The sequence below is a fragment of the Vulpes vulpes genome, chromosome 7 (assembly GCF_048418805.1).
Source record: "Vulpes vulpes isolate BD-2025 chromosome 7, VulVul3, whole genome shotgun sequence".
NCBI lineage: Eukaryota > Metazoa > Chordata > Mammalia > Carnivora > Canidae > Vulpes > Vulpes vulpes.
The window spans coordinates 73,245,423-73,263,723 of NC_132786.1; the positions used below are offsets into that span (position 1 = coordinate 73,245,423).

Consider the following 18,301-nt stretch of genomic DNA (forward strand, 5'->3'; position numbering starts at 1 on the left):
CCAGTATATTTTTTTAAAAATGGGCAACTAAAATTGCATAGAATGTTCCTAGTAATGTAGGGTATTGCTTTACTTTGATATCTTTTGTTTCTTTATGATGCAGTAGTCTTTTGGGTTGGTATTTTCAGAATGTGGTCAATAGTTGACTTTCTCAATCTTTCTTGTCCTATTAATATTAGCTGAGAGTTAATGATCTTAATAAGTGTAGTTTTCATTATTATTTTTAAAATACATTGTCTTTTTCTAGCACTTAATAAATTTTTTTGCTTTCTCATGCAGCCTTGGCTGCCTCCTATCATTTGTCCCTATTAGCATGCCATTTCACTGTCTAGGAGAGCTAAAAATTATCTGTGGACTTTTAGGGAAGTGTTAAGACTAAACTCAATACTGACCCAGTGTTATAATTCTTACCCATTCAAAGAGAAGTACCCATTTTCTTCATATTGGATGAATAAGCTAATCTGTCAATTAGAAACATTCCTCCCTCTCAATCTTCCTTCCTTTCTTTTTGTATCATTTGTTTCTTCTGCTTGAGTGTCTATTAATGCCAGATACTATAGTAGGTGCTAGCAGCCTAAAAACATGGCCCTTACTCCTGAGGCATTTGTCCTATTTGGGAAGATACCACCTGACCAGTGCTATAATAGAAGAGATGTGATTGGAGGACCAGTAGATGGGGCACTTCGCTCTGCCTGGAGGAGGCAGGAAAGACCCCACCTAGATGGTGACTCTTGGGTTGGCCTACCATGTGTTGTCTTAGTCTGCTGCCATTTATTCTCATAGAGGACAAAAGTTCAGTCAATGCCCCAGTAGCTCTAGGAAATATGAGTTTTTTTCATATATGAGGGAATATTTAAATTTGTATAAAGGGATACTAACAAAATATTATGAAACTTGTATTTCATTTTTGGAGTCTACTATAAAGTGAACTTTTTTTCTTTACTGATAAAAACTGCTTTTTATCAATAGTAGAAATTAGGATGGGTTGATTGGCTCTGCATCTAACCAGCGATAGGTGAGTTTGTGCAAATTCTAGAGTATGAGCCAAGAATTGAGCTTCTGGCTTTCTGGTTCACTGCTGTATTCATGTGATAGAGGCCAGGAACTTTGACTCCAAGAGACCAGTCTGCCCATATTTGATGTCTCCCAAGTGGCAGTGAGATGATGTGATTAATTAGTTGATAACAGTGAGATCTGTAATTAATTTCAGGGTTCCTGCCTCATTTTTTAGCCTTCTAAAAGGCAAGCATTAAGAAATGCTGATTTAAGTGGAATTTCTCTACTATATCTTGTGGCTTTTTGTTACTAAGGAGAGCAGTTAGTGAGACTAAAGCTCTAAGAAGCATTGGAAAAGATGAAGTAATAGTAAAATTCCATTGTAAGCACATGTCCTATCTGTCTTGGAACCTTTGTACTTGATGCAGTGCATGTCTCATAGCGTCTAACAAAAGGACATGCTCTTCCACTCTGTGTTAGGCTGGCACCATTTGTCGTGTCATCTTTGGCATCCTGGTGGGCCATGGGAGTTTGGCATCTCACTTAATTTTGTTTCTCTGTGTAGGTTGTGCATTTGCCCAGTTCATGACTCAAGAAGCAGCTCAGAAATGCCTTGAAGCTGCTTCTCCAGAGACTGAGGTAAGGAGAACATTTCTTCTATCCCATAACTTAGGGGATAGTGACTCCTAAGGCCAGCATTTGCTGTTTATACACAGCTTTATTAGTACTGTCAATACTATAATAATAATAATAATAATAGTAATAATAATAATAATAAAGCTAATGCTTATTGAGCACTTAGTGTGTGTTAGGCATTAAACTTTACATGTATTATTTAATCCTTAATATCAGTTCTACAGTGGTATATAAGGTAATTACAGTTACACCTCTGGGGTGCCTGGGTGGCTTAGTTGGTAGGGGTCTGACTCGACCTCAGCTCAGGTCTTGACCTCAGGGTCATGAGTTCAAACCCTACATTGGGCTCCACGCTGAGCATGGAGCCTACTTAAAAAAAAAAAAAGATCAATTATTATATATATTTTATAAGTGTGGAAACAGGTGTAATGATGTATCTAATATTTATTGATCACTGTATGTCAGCCCATATTGTAGCCTGATGACATGAAAGTTGGGACAAGAAGGGATTAAGGTCATCTATGAAGTGGAATAAATGAGAGACAATGTAGGGGTGATGGATTTTTCTGTATATTCTGTAACCAAGTATATATTGTTTTGAGGTATCCTGTGTTGCCCATTTATCTCTTAAATTCTCTTAAGTAGAGTTAACACTATCATTTCATTAGCTTTCTTTAGAATTTAAAAATTTGGCTATTTATAGATCCATTTTCCTCACTTTAGCCCTACTTTGGGCCTAATCAACTCCCATAAAATAAATTACTGCTAACTGCCCTAAGTATACACATGGCCTTTTGCACAGCTATTCTAAAATATTAGGCTAAGTGATCCACTTGCAGCCACCTAGGCTAAGACATCCTGTGGGTTGGTTCCATCGCATAATTGGGGTTTGCTGTTTTCCCTTTCCTTGGCATTCCTTGTCAGGTACTTACTTAGTCTTTAACCTTTTAACTAATTTTAAGAGAGACAATTGCAATCTGTTACAGGGTGGTGGACTTAAACTGGATGGCCGGCAGTTGAGGGTCGATTTGGCAGTGACCCGTGATGAGGCTGCAAAGCTCCAGACCAAGAAGGTGAAGAAGCCAACTGGAACGCGGAACCTCTACCTGGCCCGAGAAGGCTGTGAGTAGTGGAAGGGAGATGTGAACCAGGCTTTTGAGTTAGCAGGCCCTGTTCTGTGACAGTGACCAGCAACAGTATGTTTGGGGGCATGTTTCAAATTAAAAACCCACATGTGTTCTTCAACAGTGTTACATCATTATTCCACTTTAGCAAATATGGCTTTCTGTTAGGAAACCGTCACTCAGGTTTTGGATTAACCAGTCTCATTCTCTTTTCTTTTTTCTTTTTTTAAGATTTTTTACTTTATTTATTCATAGAGACACAGAGAGAGAGAGGCAGAGACACAGGCAGAGGGAGAAGCAAGCTCCATGCAGGGAGCCCAACGTGGGATTCGATCCAGGGTCTCCAGGATCACGCCCTGGGCTGCAGGCGGTGCTAAACCGCTGCGCCACCGGAGCTGCCCTCATTCTCTTTTCTGCTTGTTTGCCTTGAGATCTTTAGGTTGGGGGATTAGCAGGGCAAAGAGGGAGGAAAAGCTCAAATTACCTTTGCTTCTTGTCATGATTTCTGATAGTTTTTCTCAAGGAGTTGAAAATTATGACTAAAATTACTCTTGATTAGTCATAGATTTAAAATTTGCACTCAGTACCTTTCCCTTAATGTCAAAAAGGTAATCAGAAATTAGCTTCAGTGAAAAAAAAAAAAAAGCAGAAGAGGGGCACCTGGGTGGCTCGGTTGGTTAAGCGTCTGCCTTCAGCTTGGGTTGTGATCCTGGGGTCTTGGGATCGAGCCTCGCATTAGGCTCCCTGCTCAGTGGAGAGCCTGCTTCTCCCTCTCCCCCTGCTACTGCCCCTGCTTGTGCTCCCTCTCTCTGTCAAATAAATAAATAAAATCTGAACAAAAAAAAACCCCAGAAGAATCCCTTCCTCTAGGTCATACAGTATTTGTCAGCCTACTACTGCACAGCTGCACAGCCTGGACTAGTGATGTAAGGCCTTTAGCTTTTGGCTGTAGGCCTCTGTATGGCCAGGTGGCTGTTTTCAGTTTGGCTTAATTCACTGCTTAGTACTGGCCCCCAAAGACATGAGTAACAGCAAAATTCCAAGGGCAGGTTATAGGTGGAGCATTTTTGTATCCGGAATACCTAAAATGTACATATTTTCAGAACTTTTTCTAGGCCTTTCCATCTGACATTGAGCATATACATGAAGCTTTTTGTGGGGAGGGAAAAAGAGGAACAAATTCACAAAATGTTCAGTTTTAGTCCTTGATAGCAGCTCAGAGCTGAGAACTTAGCCCTGTAGCCTATTTCTGGACCTACCCAAATGCCACTATGTCCTGGCCAGCATAGTCCTCTGGGCCCTGTACAAAGAGCTTGCATCATTCAAATCACATTCCTCTTGTTGCTCAGTGAAAATTCCCTTGCTGATGTCTTGGCCTTTTTCCCTCTTTTTGCAGTGATTCGTGCTGGGACTAAGGCTGCGGAGGGTGTGAGTGCTGCTGATATGGCCAAAAGAGAACGGGTGGGTAGATTAGGCACCAGCCTTCAGGTTCTGCATGACTTATTATAAATCAATAAATAATAACTATTGAATGCTGGAGGTGCCTGTCAGAGAGCCAAGCATCAATCACAGACCCTGCTTGCTTACACTCTTGTTACAGGGAAGCACACTGGTGAAACAGCAAATAACCCATCATTGTACATCATGTTATATGAGTGTTGTATGCCATTATAAGGACTGTGTCTTATTCTTTAATTCCTAATGCTCAGCAGTAAATGTTTGCCAAATAGTATGCTTCTACATCACGGAGTAGACACTTAGAGGCTAAGGCTATATATAATTAGGTATCAGTATGAAGGCAGAGTAACCTAAGAAAGGAAGATCAGAATGAGCTGGAGTTAATAGGGAAGGGGTAGATGTGGGTTTTAGAAGGAAGAGTTAAGATGTCCTTTTGTGGTAGGGAGTTATGTCCAGATTATAAAATCATCTTAGGAAAACTCCACATCATGGGAGTTTCCACTGATAACTGATAACATTGAGTTTTTTGCTGCTTAGTAGTATTCATTCCCAGTAATATTTTAAAAAAATATTTTATTTATTTATTCATGAGAGAGAGAGAAAGGCAGAGACACAGGCAGAGGGAGAACAGGCTCCACATGAGCAGGGAGCCCGATGCAGGACCTGACCCAAAGGCAAATGTTCAACCACTGAGCCACCCAGGTGCCCCTCATTCCTAGTAATTTTTAACTTTTGCCCAAGTAGCCTACTTTCAAAAAGTTAAGGCAGCCTAGAATGATAAAGAGGCATGACCATTAAAAGAATGAGCTTTGGAGCTTGAACGTACAGAAGATGAACAGAGATGAGAATATAATGACACTAAGAGGCAGTGTGTTTTTCCTATGTACAGTTTCTAGACTTGGGTTCACGTTTTTTGGTAGTGATCTTCTGGAAATCATGGTATTTAGGGGGCACTGTATGCCCTTTTCTGATCACAATATGATAATGACACATTTAATTTTCCCTTAGAACAAATTTTTGTAGCAAAAAGCTCTGTAGATTATATGCATAATTCACAGCAGGTGGAGCTTTCCCTGGGAGAAAAATCATACTGTTGAACTCAGGTATGAAAGTCTCTTCAAATAACCCTTTAATATTCATTTCCAGAGTATCTGTTTATTTTGTGATTTGTTAGTCCTTTACTAAATAAGGAACAGCAGAAATAAGACTTAGTAAAAGACAAAAAATTAAAACTTTTTCAACTAACTGATGTTAAAAAACACACCAGAAGAAGACTATTATCCTCTCACTTCAGCAAATGTTGCCCTGGGACTGGTGTTTTGTGCAGCATAGTTGAGGCCAATGCTCTAGAAGCAAAATTCGTTTCTGTTGTGTGTGTGAAGCAAAATTTGTTTCTGTGGTCATGGACATTCTTCTTCCTCAAGGTGGCAGAGTTGAGACAACTTCTAGCAAGTATTCTTTAAATAAATTCCATTTCCTTTTGGAAGGACTAGATAATTAGTTTGAGTTGGTGGGCAGACAAGGATTGGGCATAGATGTTAACCACTGTGTTATTTATTATTTGCTTTGGGCCAGGTTTTGAGTTCGGGATTTTTTTGTATATTACCTTATTTCAGCCTTACATCAGTGCTAAGAGATTGGTATTTTGAGCTAAAGTTTCACTTTGTAGAGGGAAAAACTGAGGCTTAAAAAATTTCACGTAACTTCTCCAGTTAAGGATGAATTTCCAGTTTAGTCTGAATCTAGAGCCCAAGATCTTACCACCTACCCACCATTTTACCTCTTTGAACCTTTCTTTCCCTATGCTAGGCCTCATAAGGTGGTAGATAGGTGATTTCCCTTCTTTTGTCCATATGTGTGGTTATTGAAGGGTGGGGGGGTGGGGGTGGTAGCCACAGTTCTTTCCTTTTGGAGAATTATGAACCTGCATTTTTATTTTTTATTTTAATTATTTTATTTTATTTTTTTATTTTTGCATTTTTAAAGGGTAGATTGTCTTGTTAACAATTTGTTGTTCTTTCAGTTTGAGCTGCTAAAGCATCAGAAACTCAAGGACCAGAATATCTTCGTCTCCCAGACCAGGCTGTGCCTGCACAACCTCCCAAAAGGTGTGGATGACAAAGAACTTCGGAAGCTTCTACTGAATGCCACCAGAGGGGAGAAGGGAGTGCGCCTCAAGGAGGTGAGAGCTGGTCCCGCCCACTTAGAAGTTTGGTACTTGTCCTGGGTCAGATTGAGCATTTATTCCAGGCTTTGGTGCTAGCAGATTGACAGAATTTCTTCTGGGCGCATTGTCAACAGATGAGGCTGAGTTTGGCAGTTTTCATGTTTATTTGTTTGTTTTCTCTTCTTAGAACTGCCTTTCACCCACACTGTCCAGATTGTAGCACAATGTGAGGAAATGTCTGCCCTCATGAATTAATTTGAATTCTTGCTGTGTGCTCAGCATCATAGCAGGTGCTATAGTGTTAATTTTCTTGCAGAGAAAATAATCTGTCTAGTTTGCTCTTTAGAAGAACATTTTACTTCCATTCACAGTACTCTTACTGTACGAAAAGAGTCCTCGGTGCTGTGTGGTAAGCACAAAGAGTCATGTGGGTCTTCAGCGGTTGTATTAGACAAACACTGGATTTGCACCAAAACTTGATGAGACTCCATAAGAGTACAGAGCCTTCTCTGCCCCACCCTCTGCAAATCTTCATCCTGGCACTTAGGATTACATGGTCCTGTCGTTGTCTGCTAGGCATTTCTCCTGACCAGCTCTCCTGAGCTCTTTGAGAGCAGGTATCTCATTGCTCCCAGTCTTTGGCAGAGTACCTGGAACATAGTAATCTCTCAATCTATATTTATTGAATAAGTAACACAGCCAATATTAGAAATCTACTTTGCTCTGATTTATGACTATAAACTGTTTTCCTAATCCTGGAAAATCTCTTCAAAATGTATGGCATTGGTATTTGGGGAAATACATGAGAGAATGTGAACATATCAGCACATATCTGACACCACTCTTAGTAAAACTGTTCAAAGTGTTACTGGCATAGAGGTCAGTTGTGTAATTTCTCATATCAGCATCTACAATATTTAATAAGTGCTTGTACATTGAAAACCTGTCATCAGAGAAATTCATGTGTTTTACTGTATTTGCATTGCATTGAATTTTCTCTTTATTTTATTTTTTGATCCCACTATTGTCATTTTAAGGGGTCTTTCTTTTTTCCTTTCTTTCTTTCAAGAGTGATTTATTTATTTATTTATTTATTTGAGAGAGAGAGAGAAAGAGAGAGCATGAGCAGGAGGGGCAGAGGGAAAGGGAGAGAGAGAATCTCAAGCGGACTCCACACTGAGCATAGAGCCCTATGCAGCACTCGATCTCACAATCCTGAGATCATGACCTGAGCTGAATGCAAAAGGACACTTAACCAACTGACTGTACCTCCCCGGCACCCCTTGAATTTTCTCTTTAATTTTTTATTTTTATTTTTATTTTTTTTTATTTATTTATGATAGTCAAAGAGAGAGAGAGAGAGGCAGAGACATAGGCAGAGGGAGAAGCAGGCTCCATGCACCGGGAGCCCGATGTGGGATTCGATCCCAGGTCTCCAGGATTGCGCCCTGAGCCAAAGGCAGGCGCCAAACCACTGCGCCACCCAGGGATCCCTTCTCTTTAATTTTTTAATACGTGTTGGTATAGTATCTCACCAAAATCGTAAGCTTCTTCAGGACAGGAACCTCATTTTAAGCTTTTCTTAACTTCCCTATAGTACATGGCACAGTTCTTGGGACAATGTAGGTACTGGAAGTATACTAAATGCAGCATCCATGTATCCTTAATACCTAGATTTCTCGATTACATGAGAACTACAGCTTTTTCCAAGATATGCTACTATGGTATGGTATCTTTGATGTCCCAGGACACCTATTACATTCAGCTTATGGATTTAAGGCAAATCATGCCAGAGAATATCCGAGCTCTGAGCAAAGCCAGCTGAAGCTTCAGCTGTAATCCTTACGCTATATGTTAGGCAGGCCCTTCCCCATACCTGAATGTCTTTCTTAAAGATTTATTTATTTATTTGAGAAAGAGAGAGAGCAGAGGGAGAAGGAGAGAAGCAGACTCTCTGATGAGCAGGGAGCCTGAATGGGGCTCGATCTCACAACCCTGAGATCATAACCTGAGCTGAAATCAAGAGTCAAATGCTTCACCAAGTGAGCCACTCAGGCACCCCTCAGTGCCTTTCTTAACTAAAGCCATCAGGCCTCTTTTCCTTCTTCAGTAATTTCCTTTCTGAGTGGCTTCTTCAGTGATGAGATCTATGGACAGCGCTTCATCCTCAGTGATAACTTACACAATTTAAAGTACCATATACTTTTGAACTTGTATGTATTGTCCACAGTTGGCTATTTTAATTGGGGGGTATTTTCATCTACATGCTTATTTATAGGTTTTTTGTTGATCTCTGTAAACTCTTAGAAAGCCAGAAAGTATCTATTTAATTGGCTTTTTGCTTTCAGTAGATGTATGCTAATAAGACCTTGGTAAATGTTAGTCCAGTATAATATGGCTGTTGTGGCAGTGATGTGGATGAGGATTCTGTCCCAGCCACCTGATCTCACAGTGAGTCTGTTCATGCTCTCATCCTGTAATCATGCCTTCTTTCTCTTGTTCTACTCATAGTGTCGGGTGATGCGAGACCTCAAAGGAGTGCATGGGAAAGTTAAGGGTCAGTCCCTGGGCTATGCCTTTGCAGAGTTCCAGGAGCACGAGCATGCCCTGACAGCCCTTCGCCATATCAACAACAATCCAGAGATCTTTGGGCCTCTGAAGGTGAGCCTCATCCTGTGGGGAGACCTATTCCTCTGAGGGCCCTTTGCAGAAAACCATTTCTCTGCTTTATGTCCAGTGTCCTCTGACTTATGTGTGGTAGGAAAGAGGAGCCAGTTAGTGAGGGAATTAAGCAGTGGTTCAGCTGATAAGATGATCAGAAGGTTTTGAAATCTAAATTGGATAGACTGCTTGCAGAATGGCCCCTTACCTTTGAGTAGAGTAAGTGAGCAGGAGAGAGGGCAGTGGTGGGGGATAGCTCAGCTCATTGCTCTCAGAAATTAAGAAATCTAATGAATGACATTCTCTTTCTGACACAGAGACCAATAGTGGAGTTCTCGTTGGAGGATCGAAGGAAACTTAAAATAAAGGAACTGAGGATTCAGCGCAGCCTGGTACAGAACTGAAATGTTTTTCTGTTTTTGCTTGTTTTTTTTTTTTTAAATTGTGGTCAAATACACATAACATGAAATTTGCTATTTTTAAGTGTATATTTCAGTTAAAGCAATTTTTTTTTTCAGGCTATGTTAAACGCCTATTTTATTGAGTTTGTGGTTCTGCACCCTTGATGTAGGTCTCTATCTCATTAGGTTTTTACACTTTACTCTTAGTTCCCTAGAACTCTCCAGGCCATCTTCTCTGCTGGCCTGTCTTGTGATAGCTCCACAGAGGGGAAAAGAAAGAGGAGAATCAGGCTGACGTTACTAGCAGTGAGCAATGCCAGTACAGTGTTTGGTTGACAGTACATGTCAAAGGGAATGGCCCAGATGAAAGTTTTACATTGTAAATTTCAGCTCTCTCTTCCATAATTCTTCCTTCTTAGATGGCTCCAGAAGTATGATGCCTGATAGTTTTAGTACTGTTTTTAATCTAGTGTGGTATAAAGGAACGAATGGGAATGGAAATGCTCCTGTTCAGACTCAGGCTGTACCCCTGAGTTCCTTGGCAAGTTAGTACCTCTCTCAGCTTCAATTTAGTTTGTACAATAGGATTAACAGGATTTGCCTCACCTGATTGATAAGGATTAAATGGTAACAGTGCATGGTCAGCACATAGCACTCTTTCTCTTACCCCTCTAGCCCTCAGATATAGAAGGCCAGGTATTCTTTTTTTTTTTTTTTTTTTTTTTTAAGATTTTATTTATTTATTCATGAGAGACACAGAGAGAGGCAGAGACATAGGCAGAGGGAGAAGCAAGCTCCATGCAGGGAGCCTGATGTGGGACTCGATCCTGGGACTCCAGGATCATGCCCTGAGCCAAAATCAGGTGCTCAACCACTGAGCCACCCAGGCGTCCCAAGGCTGGGTTATTCTTGATTCCATAACTCCTACTGCTTTCATTGATAATACACCTTAATTTGCTTATATATCAAACATCTGCACTCTTTGTGGTGTGTACCATGGGCCTGACCAATAGAAGAGCAGTTTCAGTGGTTAATACAGTGGTTCTGAGTACGAAAATCTGGGATCTGGTTCTTGTTTGAGACAGCTTTGTTCTAGGAATACACTTACTTACAGCCTTAAGCTGTTGCTTCAGAGTGATTCTGAAACTAGTGGCTTAATAAAAACTATTCAGATGGCTTTATTTGTTGCTTATACTTGTGTACATACTGCTCTTTCTGTGTAAAAGTGTCCCTTTCCCCTGACTCAAGGATACTTCTACAGTTTCCATATTCAGATCAAATGTGCTTCCTCAAGAAGCATTTTCCCACCTCTCTCAAAAGAGGTAAGACCCCATTACTTATACTTTCATGAACCTTTCTTTAAGGTCTCTAGTTTTTCACTTTGCGTTATTTGTGTGTCTCTTGTCCTCCATTAGACCAGGAGTCCTCAAAGGTAGTCACTATTCTTTCCCTCTGTACCCTTACTTAGAAATTGAGACGGGCATATTACAGGCATAGAATAATCTTTGTTGTATCAATAATTAGACTAATTTAATGTGGATCTTCTGTTTCTTCTTCCATTACAGTGCAATATAAATCCGTAACATACTTTATGCCTTCCTTCTCTTTTTAAAAATATTTTATTTATTTATTTATAAGATACACAGAGAAAGATGTAGCGACACAGGCAGAGGGAGAAGCAGGGTCCCTGTGGGAAGCCCGATGCGGGACTCAACCCCAGGACTCCAGGATCATGACCTAAGCCAAAGACAGATGCTCAACCACTGAGCCACCCAGGTGCCCCTGTGCCTTCCTTCTCATAGCATCTTTTCCTAGTCTTCATTTCACTTATTCCTTCTCTAATGTTCTTCCTTTCTTTATATAGACTCGAGTTTCTGACCTATGTCGTTCTTCCTTCTCAGAAATTCACTTAGCCTTTCTTGCAAGACCCATCCCCTGGTGACAAATTCCTTTAATTTTGTTTGTCTGAGAAAGTCTTTATTTCTCTTTCACTTTTGAAGGATGATCACATTGAATACAAAAGTCTAGGTTGGTGTCTTTTTTCCCAAAAACTTTAGATATTTCTCTGTTCTCTTATTTCTTACATGGCTCCTGAAGAGAAATTCAGTGTAATATTATCTTTGTCTCTCTGTAGATAAGGTATTCTTTAGCCTAACCCACGCCCCTTCTTTCCAGATCTTCATTTTGTCTTTGATTTTCTACAGTTTGGTATGATATACCTGTTTTTGGTATATATCCTGTTTGGTATTTGGCTGAGCTTCCTGCATTTGTGGTTTAGTGTCTGTCACTAAGATTGGTAAATTCTCACTCCATATTTCTTTTCTTTTTCTTTTTTTTTTTTTTAAAGATTTTATTTATTTATTCATGAGAGACACACACACACACACACAGAGAGAGAGAGAGAGAGAGGCAGAGACACAGGCAGAGGGAGAAACAGTCTCCATGCAGGAAGCCCGATGCAAGACTCGATCCCGGGTCTCCAGAATCACGCCCTGGGCTGAAGGCAGTGCTAAACTGCTGAGCCACCCGGGCTGCCTTCACCCCATATTTCTTCAAATATTTTGTCTGTTCTTTTCTTTCTTCTCCCTCTAGGATTCCCATCACACATTTGTTTAGTAATTGCTGCCCCATGCAACTGGCTTTTTTTTCTTTCTTCCTACTGGCTTCGAGTCTTGGGCATGCATATACTTTCCTCTGTTCCTGCATATGGAAAGGGAAGTGGTGGTTTTGTGTCCCCCAGCCTGGTAACTGTCTGCTACCTTGTATTCATTTTCCTATAATTTGTAACTATTCAAGAGAAGAATTCTCCTTCTTTGACTAAGCTCCATGAAGCTCCTTTTTTGCTGAGTGTTTCCAGCAGATAAACCTCATCCAGAAACAGATGGCAGTGTCTTATTTTATGCAGCAAAAAGTGAAATCCAAGCCTGCAACTGGTGAGCCCCAGCAGGAACAACCAACACTTGGAAAAGACCAGCAACAGAAAGCAGCTCAAAACCACAAACGGGAACAAAGCAAGACCCCCCTGGAGCAAAAGGGGAAGGTGCATTCTACTTCGTGGACAGGGTTCCAGACCAAGGCTGAAGTGGAACAGGTGGAGCTGCCCGATGGAAAGAAGAGAAGAAAGGTCCTGGTGCTCCCCTCACACCGAGGCCCCAAAATTAGGTGAGATGCAGAATGGTATAGAACAGCAGGTTGCTTCTACAAGGGTTTGGTTTTGCTTAGCCCTTTTTTTCTTTGTGGCTGTTGTTTGGATGAAAGATATGTTTAGTACTGCATTGGTCCCCCAGAAAGAGCTAATGTGCAGGCATCTTGACACCAACAGATGTGGCTCTTGGAACAATTGGAGGCCGGAATAGCACTAGTGGAGGGGTCACAGAGGATCCTCCTCCTGGCGGCTTTCGTGTCATTTTCTTCTCCTGAAAGCCCCCTCCAGTCCAGAGGGTTGTCTCTGTCAGCTGAGGCCTATCTACTGAGGGTTATCTTGCAGATCCTGTTTGAAGCAGCAGATTAGTGCTATCAACAAGTTAATCTTTACAAAATATTTGTGAAACAAATGAAGGTTTTTGAGAATCCCTTGAAGTTTTAAGCCAAAACTTTTTAAAAGGTATATAAATGTTGAACCTTCGGGTATTCTGTTATAGTATCCCTTTTTAGAATGACTTCTCCTGGGCTAAGAAAGAGCCAGTGTGAGAAGAGGAATTTTATCTTGTGGCTGAGACAGCCTCAGAGGTGCCAGTTAGCCGGAGAATTCAGAGTGACATTTTACCTGACCTCTTATTTCAGGCTGCGGGACAAAGGCAGAGTGAAGTCTCTCCCTCCCAAAAAGCCAAAGCCCCAGATAAACTCGCAGAAGCAAGAGAAGCAAAAATTACCTTCCAACCAGGTGAGTTCTGTAGGGCACGAGGCTTTGGGATGGCTGGGCTCTGCCACAGCTGGCAGCCACTTTTGTGCCCTGATTAGTTAAGCAAAAAGAAGGGCTTCTGGATTGCAGCTAATGCAAACCACAGCTTTTTAGAGGGTGTTGCGGTATACAGTTCTAAAAGTGGAGAAAACCTAGGATGCCTGGCTGACTCAGAACAGCACGTGACTCTTGATCTTGGCATCATGAGTTCGAGCCTCATGTTAGGTGTAGAAGTCATTTTTAAAAATAAATAAACTTAAAAAAAAAAATAGAGGCACCTGGCTGGCTGAGTTGGTAGAGCTTGAAACTCTTGATCTTGGAGTCCTAGGTTTGAGCCCCATGTTGGGTGTAGAGATTACTTAAAAATAGAAACATCAGACTCTTTTTTTTTTTTTTCTTTTAAAGATTTTATTTATTTATTCATAAGAGAGAGAGAGAGAGAGGCAGGGACACAGGCAGAGGGAGAAGTAGGCTCCATGCAGGGAACCTGACGTGGGACTTGATCCTGGGACTCCAGGATCCTGGGACTCCAGGATCACGTCCCGGGCCAAAGGCAGGCGCTAAACCACTGAGCCACCCAGGGATCCCCGAAACATCAGACTCTTGATTTCAGCTCAGGTCTTGATCTGAAGACCTCTGGTCATGAGGTCAAGTCCTGGGTTGGGCTCCACACTGGACATGGATGGAGCTTGCTCAAAAAAAAAAAATCTTAAAGTAAATAAGGAATAAATAAATAGGTAAGTAAAATAAAAGTAGAAAGAACCTGTATATTAGTTTCTCTACTTCAACAATTATCTTATTTTACCTATTCCTCATACATACTGCCCCCTGCCCAGATTATATATAGTAAGGTAAATTCTGCTTCAGATGTAAATATGCCTTAGATGAAAATATGGTTTATTGCTCAGAAAAGTACCTCAGAATGCTGGTCTGACTAGACTGACTAGACCTAACTGACTAGGTCTTAAAAATATGTGTACATTATGCCATTATTATATCTAATGAAATGAGTAAGAAGCCTTTAACATCATCTAATATGCAGCCCATTTTAAAATGTCCCCAGTTGACTCAAAAATGTTTTGTAGTTGGGCTAGTACAAATTAAGATCCAGAGTCCACCCATTAATTTGGTTTTTATATCTCTTAAATCTTTTTTTCCCCTATAATACTCACTCTGCTTCATCACCCCCCCCCCCTTTTTCCATGCTGATAATTTGTTGGAGAAACTGAGTCATTTGCCCTTTAGAATGCATTACATTTTCAGTTTAGTTGCTTGCTGCCTTGTGGTGTCATTTAATTGATGCCTGTGATACCCTGTATTGCCTATAAACTGATAATTAGATGTACAGGCTTGATTAGATTCAAGTCCAGTTTTCTTTTTTTTCTTTTTCCTTTTCTTTAAGATTTTATTTATTTTTAAGTATCTCTACACCCAGTGTGGGGCTTGAACTCACAACCTTGAGATCAAGAGTCACATGCTTCACTCACTGAGCTAGCCAGGTGCCCCTCAAGTTCAGTTTTCTTGGCAAGAATATTTCATGGGTGGTGCTTTCTGTTGTGTCAGCATCCTAAGGCCCATAACATTTGGTTGCCCCATTTTTAGTGATGTTCAGGTTAATCGGTAGATCTGCAGGCTTGAAGGTTGTCCACCTGTCTTCCATTTGTGAAGTTTCCATCAGCCTCTCATCTAATGGTTTTAGCACCCATTGATGATTACTATCTAGATCCATGATTTCAATAAAAGGTACAGAATGGTGATTTTGTAGGGTTTTGGGTTTTTTGTTTTTTGGTTCTTTTTTTCAGTTCTTTTGCATTGTTTTGGGAGAATTCTAAAGAAAAGAATCTTCCCTTGTCAACTATACAAATGAAATACCATTTGTATAGAAAAGGCAGAATAAATGCTTGATTTCATTTTTCTCTTTTTTTTTTTAAATATTTTTTATTTATTTATTTATTTATGATAGTCAGAGAGAGAGAGAGAGAGAGAGAGAGAGAGAGAGGCAGAGACACAGGCAGAGGGAGAAGCAGGCTCCATGCACCGAGAGCCCGACGTGGGATTCGATCCCGGGTCTCCAGGATCACGCCCTGGGCCAAAGGCAGGCGCCAAACCGCTGCGCCACCCAGGGATCCCTCATTTTTCTTTATCAGTTTTCAGAGCAATGAGTTGGTGCCCTACCAGCCTCCTATGGTGACCAGTAAGATCTTTTTAGTATTACAGATTCCTGAGTTTTTATATATTTGATGTGTTGCAACCAAACGCAGTTATTATTCTTATCCCATCTTAGGCCAGCAGAAGGCCCTACAGGATGGCTCCTGAGTCCTTCCAATCTGACCCTGTCTTTGGTGGTGTCCTTGCTTTCTGGTACAACCAGATGTCCCACCTCATCTTACATAATTCTTCCCTGGTCCTGGCATTAGCCATTTTTCCAAGCAGCCCTATTTCCTTTTAGTAGAAAATTGTGGTTCTACATTCTTGAACATTTGAGGTCAAGCTTTCTTTTCCCCTTCCCTAGTGCCTTTCTTTTAAGTTGCAAGGATGAAAGAAGCAGTAGCTTCTCCTACTCAAGGAATCTGTGTCTCTGACCCGTACCATACTATATCATAGAGCTCTATTTCTGAAATCCCATAAGCAGTATTCTTCTTGAGGGAAAGGGCCAGCAAGAAGATGCAAACTCTGGGCTGACTCACCTGTGAGAAGACTTGCAGGAGCATTTGAGAGCAAGAGCTCTGAAGCACCTGCATAGTGGTTTAGTTCGGCCCTTCTCTTAGGCATTCCTGGTCCGGTTTCTTGCCAGCGGATGATTCCTTTTGGGTTTTGGTAGGAGTCACTCTCTGGAAATCCACCTCTTATGGTAAACAGGATTCGTTATTTTCTCTCTTGAGTGGTGTCAACGTGAGGTGATAGTCAATGCTTGAAATTGATTATCTTGTTTTTCCTTACCTTTCATTTATAGGCCCCTAGGAAGAAAGCTAAGGGAAATAAGACTGAAATCCGCTTCAACCAGCTGGTCGAACAATATAAGCAGAAATTACTGAGACCTTCAAAAGGAGCACCTCTTGCAAAGAGGAGCAAATGGTTTGACAGTTGATAGTGGCAGCGGACTGGATAAGAAGCTGGATTCTTTGTCAAGCTTCCCTCTGAGGGAAAGACACCCCCTTTCCTCCCCAGTGTGCTGCCACTTTGTTGGGAGGTCCCCTGGGCTGCACACATTTGAACTTTGGGCCCTCCCCAGTGTGTGATTAGTGAACCACAAAGAGAAATCTCAGAAAAACATCATGATGTTTTTTTGTGTATTACCCAAGTTACTGTGTGAATTGTGTCTATAATTATTACCCATTCAGTCCTCTGTTTTAGAAATGTAAACAATTGCACGGAGGATTCTTGAGGGCTGAATTTTTAAGATGTATATTTTGTTAAGTGTCTCCTCTAAATGAGCTGTTTTGTGGCTTTTTAAATAACAAACTATTTCTCATTTCTAATAGATGTGAATCCTTTATTATTTATGAACATTTTTGACATTCCTAACATAGTTCTACATAATGCAGGAATTAAGTAAGAACAGAGAAAAATGATTTGCAACCTAATCTCTTCCCAGTAGAAGAGACTGGGAAAGTCATTGAGGTCAGTGGGGCCTGGCAGAGAGCAACACCTGATAACTGTTTGCCAGATGAGTGGGTTATTATGGGCAGTTGACTAGAAATCAGTTTGCAGTAGTCCCCTGTCACTAACCTAGCTGGTGATGACCCACATTTTCTCTCCTCAGATCTTAACAGTGGTAGGGGTTGGCGGGAGCAGTGAGCATCAGGCCTAGCCTCTAGCTTGTCTTGCTTTTACCTAATGGGTAGCCTTGAACCATAAATAGACTCTCTGAGCCTTAGTTTTCTCATCTGTAGAGTAAGAAATTGAACTAAAGGCTTTTTCCTGATCCATTTTGGCTCTGCTCTTTTTCTAATTCATTCATTCTACTTCATATACTTTTTTTAAAACTCGGGATAGAGATGACTCACTACTTTCCAAAATTTTAGGGGAATCATAAAAGCTGGGAGGGATGGTAAATAAATATTAGAATCTAGATCCAAAAAAGATCATGATAGCCAGAAGGAATGGGCTGAATCTGATAAGATGAAAATCATTGGGAGTAATGTAAATTCCCTCACTTGAGTTCCAAAAACCCTTCTTCACAATTTCTGGTTGAAGAGTTTGAGTTGATTGAATTCACATTATGAAGGAACAGCGTGGCTGCCACACATGTAATAGGACTGTTAGGCTATAGTAGTAGAAATGGGATGTCACCAGGGAGTCAGCTGCTAGTACTCTGGGTTGGCCATACCACACCTATGAGATAAATGTCATGACCAAGTTGGTGAAGGAAATCAAGATGATAGATGGAAGCACAATTGGTCATGAGTTGATTGATGTTGAAGTTGGTTGTAGGTAGATGGAGATTTATCATACTATTCTCTTTGCTTCCTTGGACATTTGAAATTTTCCATAATAAGAAGTTAAAAAGTTTAGAAAGTCAGATGAGTAACAGGGAACTGGTCTGACTTGCCTGAGAAGGGAATTCTTGGGGTGTTATTAGCTGTTGGTAGAGCCTAGAAGGATATATGGAGGCAGAAGAGTAAAACTCACAAGGAATCAGATTTTGGGAGAACTTAAGTGTAGCTGTCAGAGAGGCATGAGTTCCATCTCTGGAACAGCCCAAGTAGAGTAAGTCTGATATTGCCAGGGATTCCAGTGCTAGGGGATTGGGCTAGAGGAGGTCATAAGGACTGATCAGCTGTTTGGCCCCAGGATGACCTGAAGCTGTGCTTTATGTCTTAGTCCCTGAGGCCCCTCCTCATCCTCTTTGTATTGTCCTTCATATGCTTGGTCCCAATGATGTCTGCTCTGGGCTCAATATGGTGTTGTTCCTCCAACAGGCAGAGCCCATGGTTCTGCAGCCCCTGTCGCCTCT

The 18,301-nt window shown here is 41.0% G+C and overlaps 1 protein-coding gene across 3 annotated transcripts in view; it reads left to right on the top strand.

The window, feature by feature from the left end:
* Nucleotides 1-18,301, top strand: part of RBM28 (RNA binding motif protein 28) — a 45,771-nt gene that overhangs the window by 14,694 nt on the left and 12,776 nt on the right. For 2 of the 3 annotated variants that reach the window (XM_026010784.2, XM_026010785.2), the window contains exons 11-19: nt 1,562-1,635; nt 2,619-2,754; nt 4,153-4,217; nt 6,238-6,396; nt 8,893-9,042; nt 9,360-9,434; nt 12,349-12,605; nt 13,227-13,326; nt 16,298-16,823. In XM_026010784.2, coding sequence (XP_025866569.1) covers nt 1,562-1,635; nt 2,619-2,754; nt 4,153-4,217; nt 6,238-6,396; nt 8,893-9,042; nt 9,360-9,434; nt 12,349-12,605; nt 13,227-13,326; nt 16,298-16,432 — 1,151 coding nt within the window. In that variant the 3' untranslated portion in view covers nt 16,433-16,823. Of the gene's footprint in view, nt 1-1,561; nt 1,636-2,618; nt 2,755-4,152; nt 4,218-6,237; nt 6,397-8,892; nt 9,043-9,359; nt 9,435-12,348; nt 12,606-13,226; nt 13,327-16,297; nt 16,824-18,301 lie in introns of those variants that run through there. The other variant, XM_072764117.1, reaches the window with a different exon arrangement.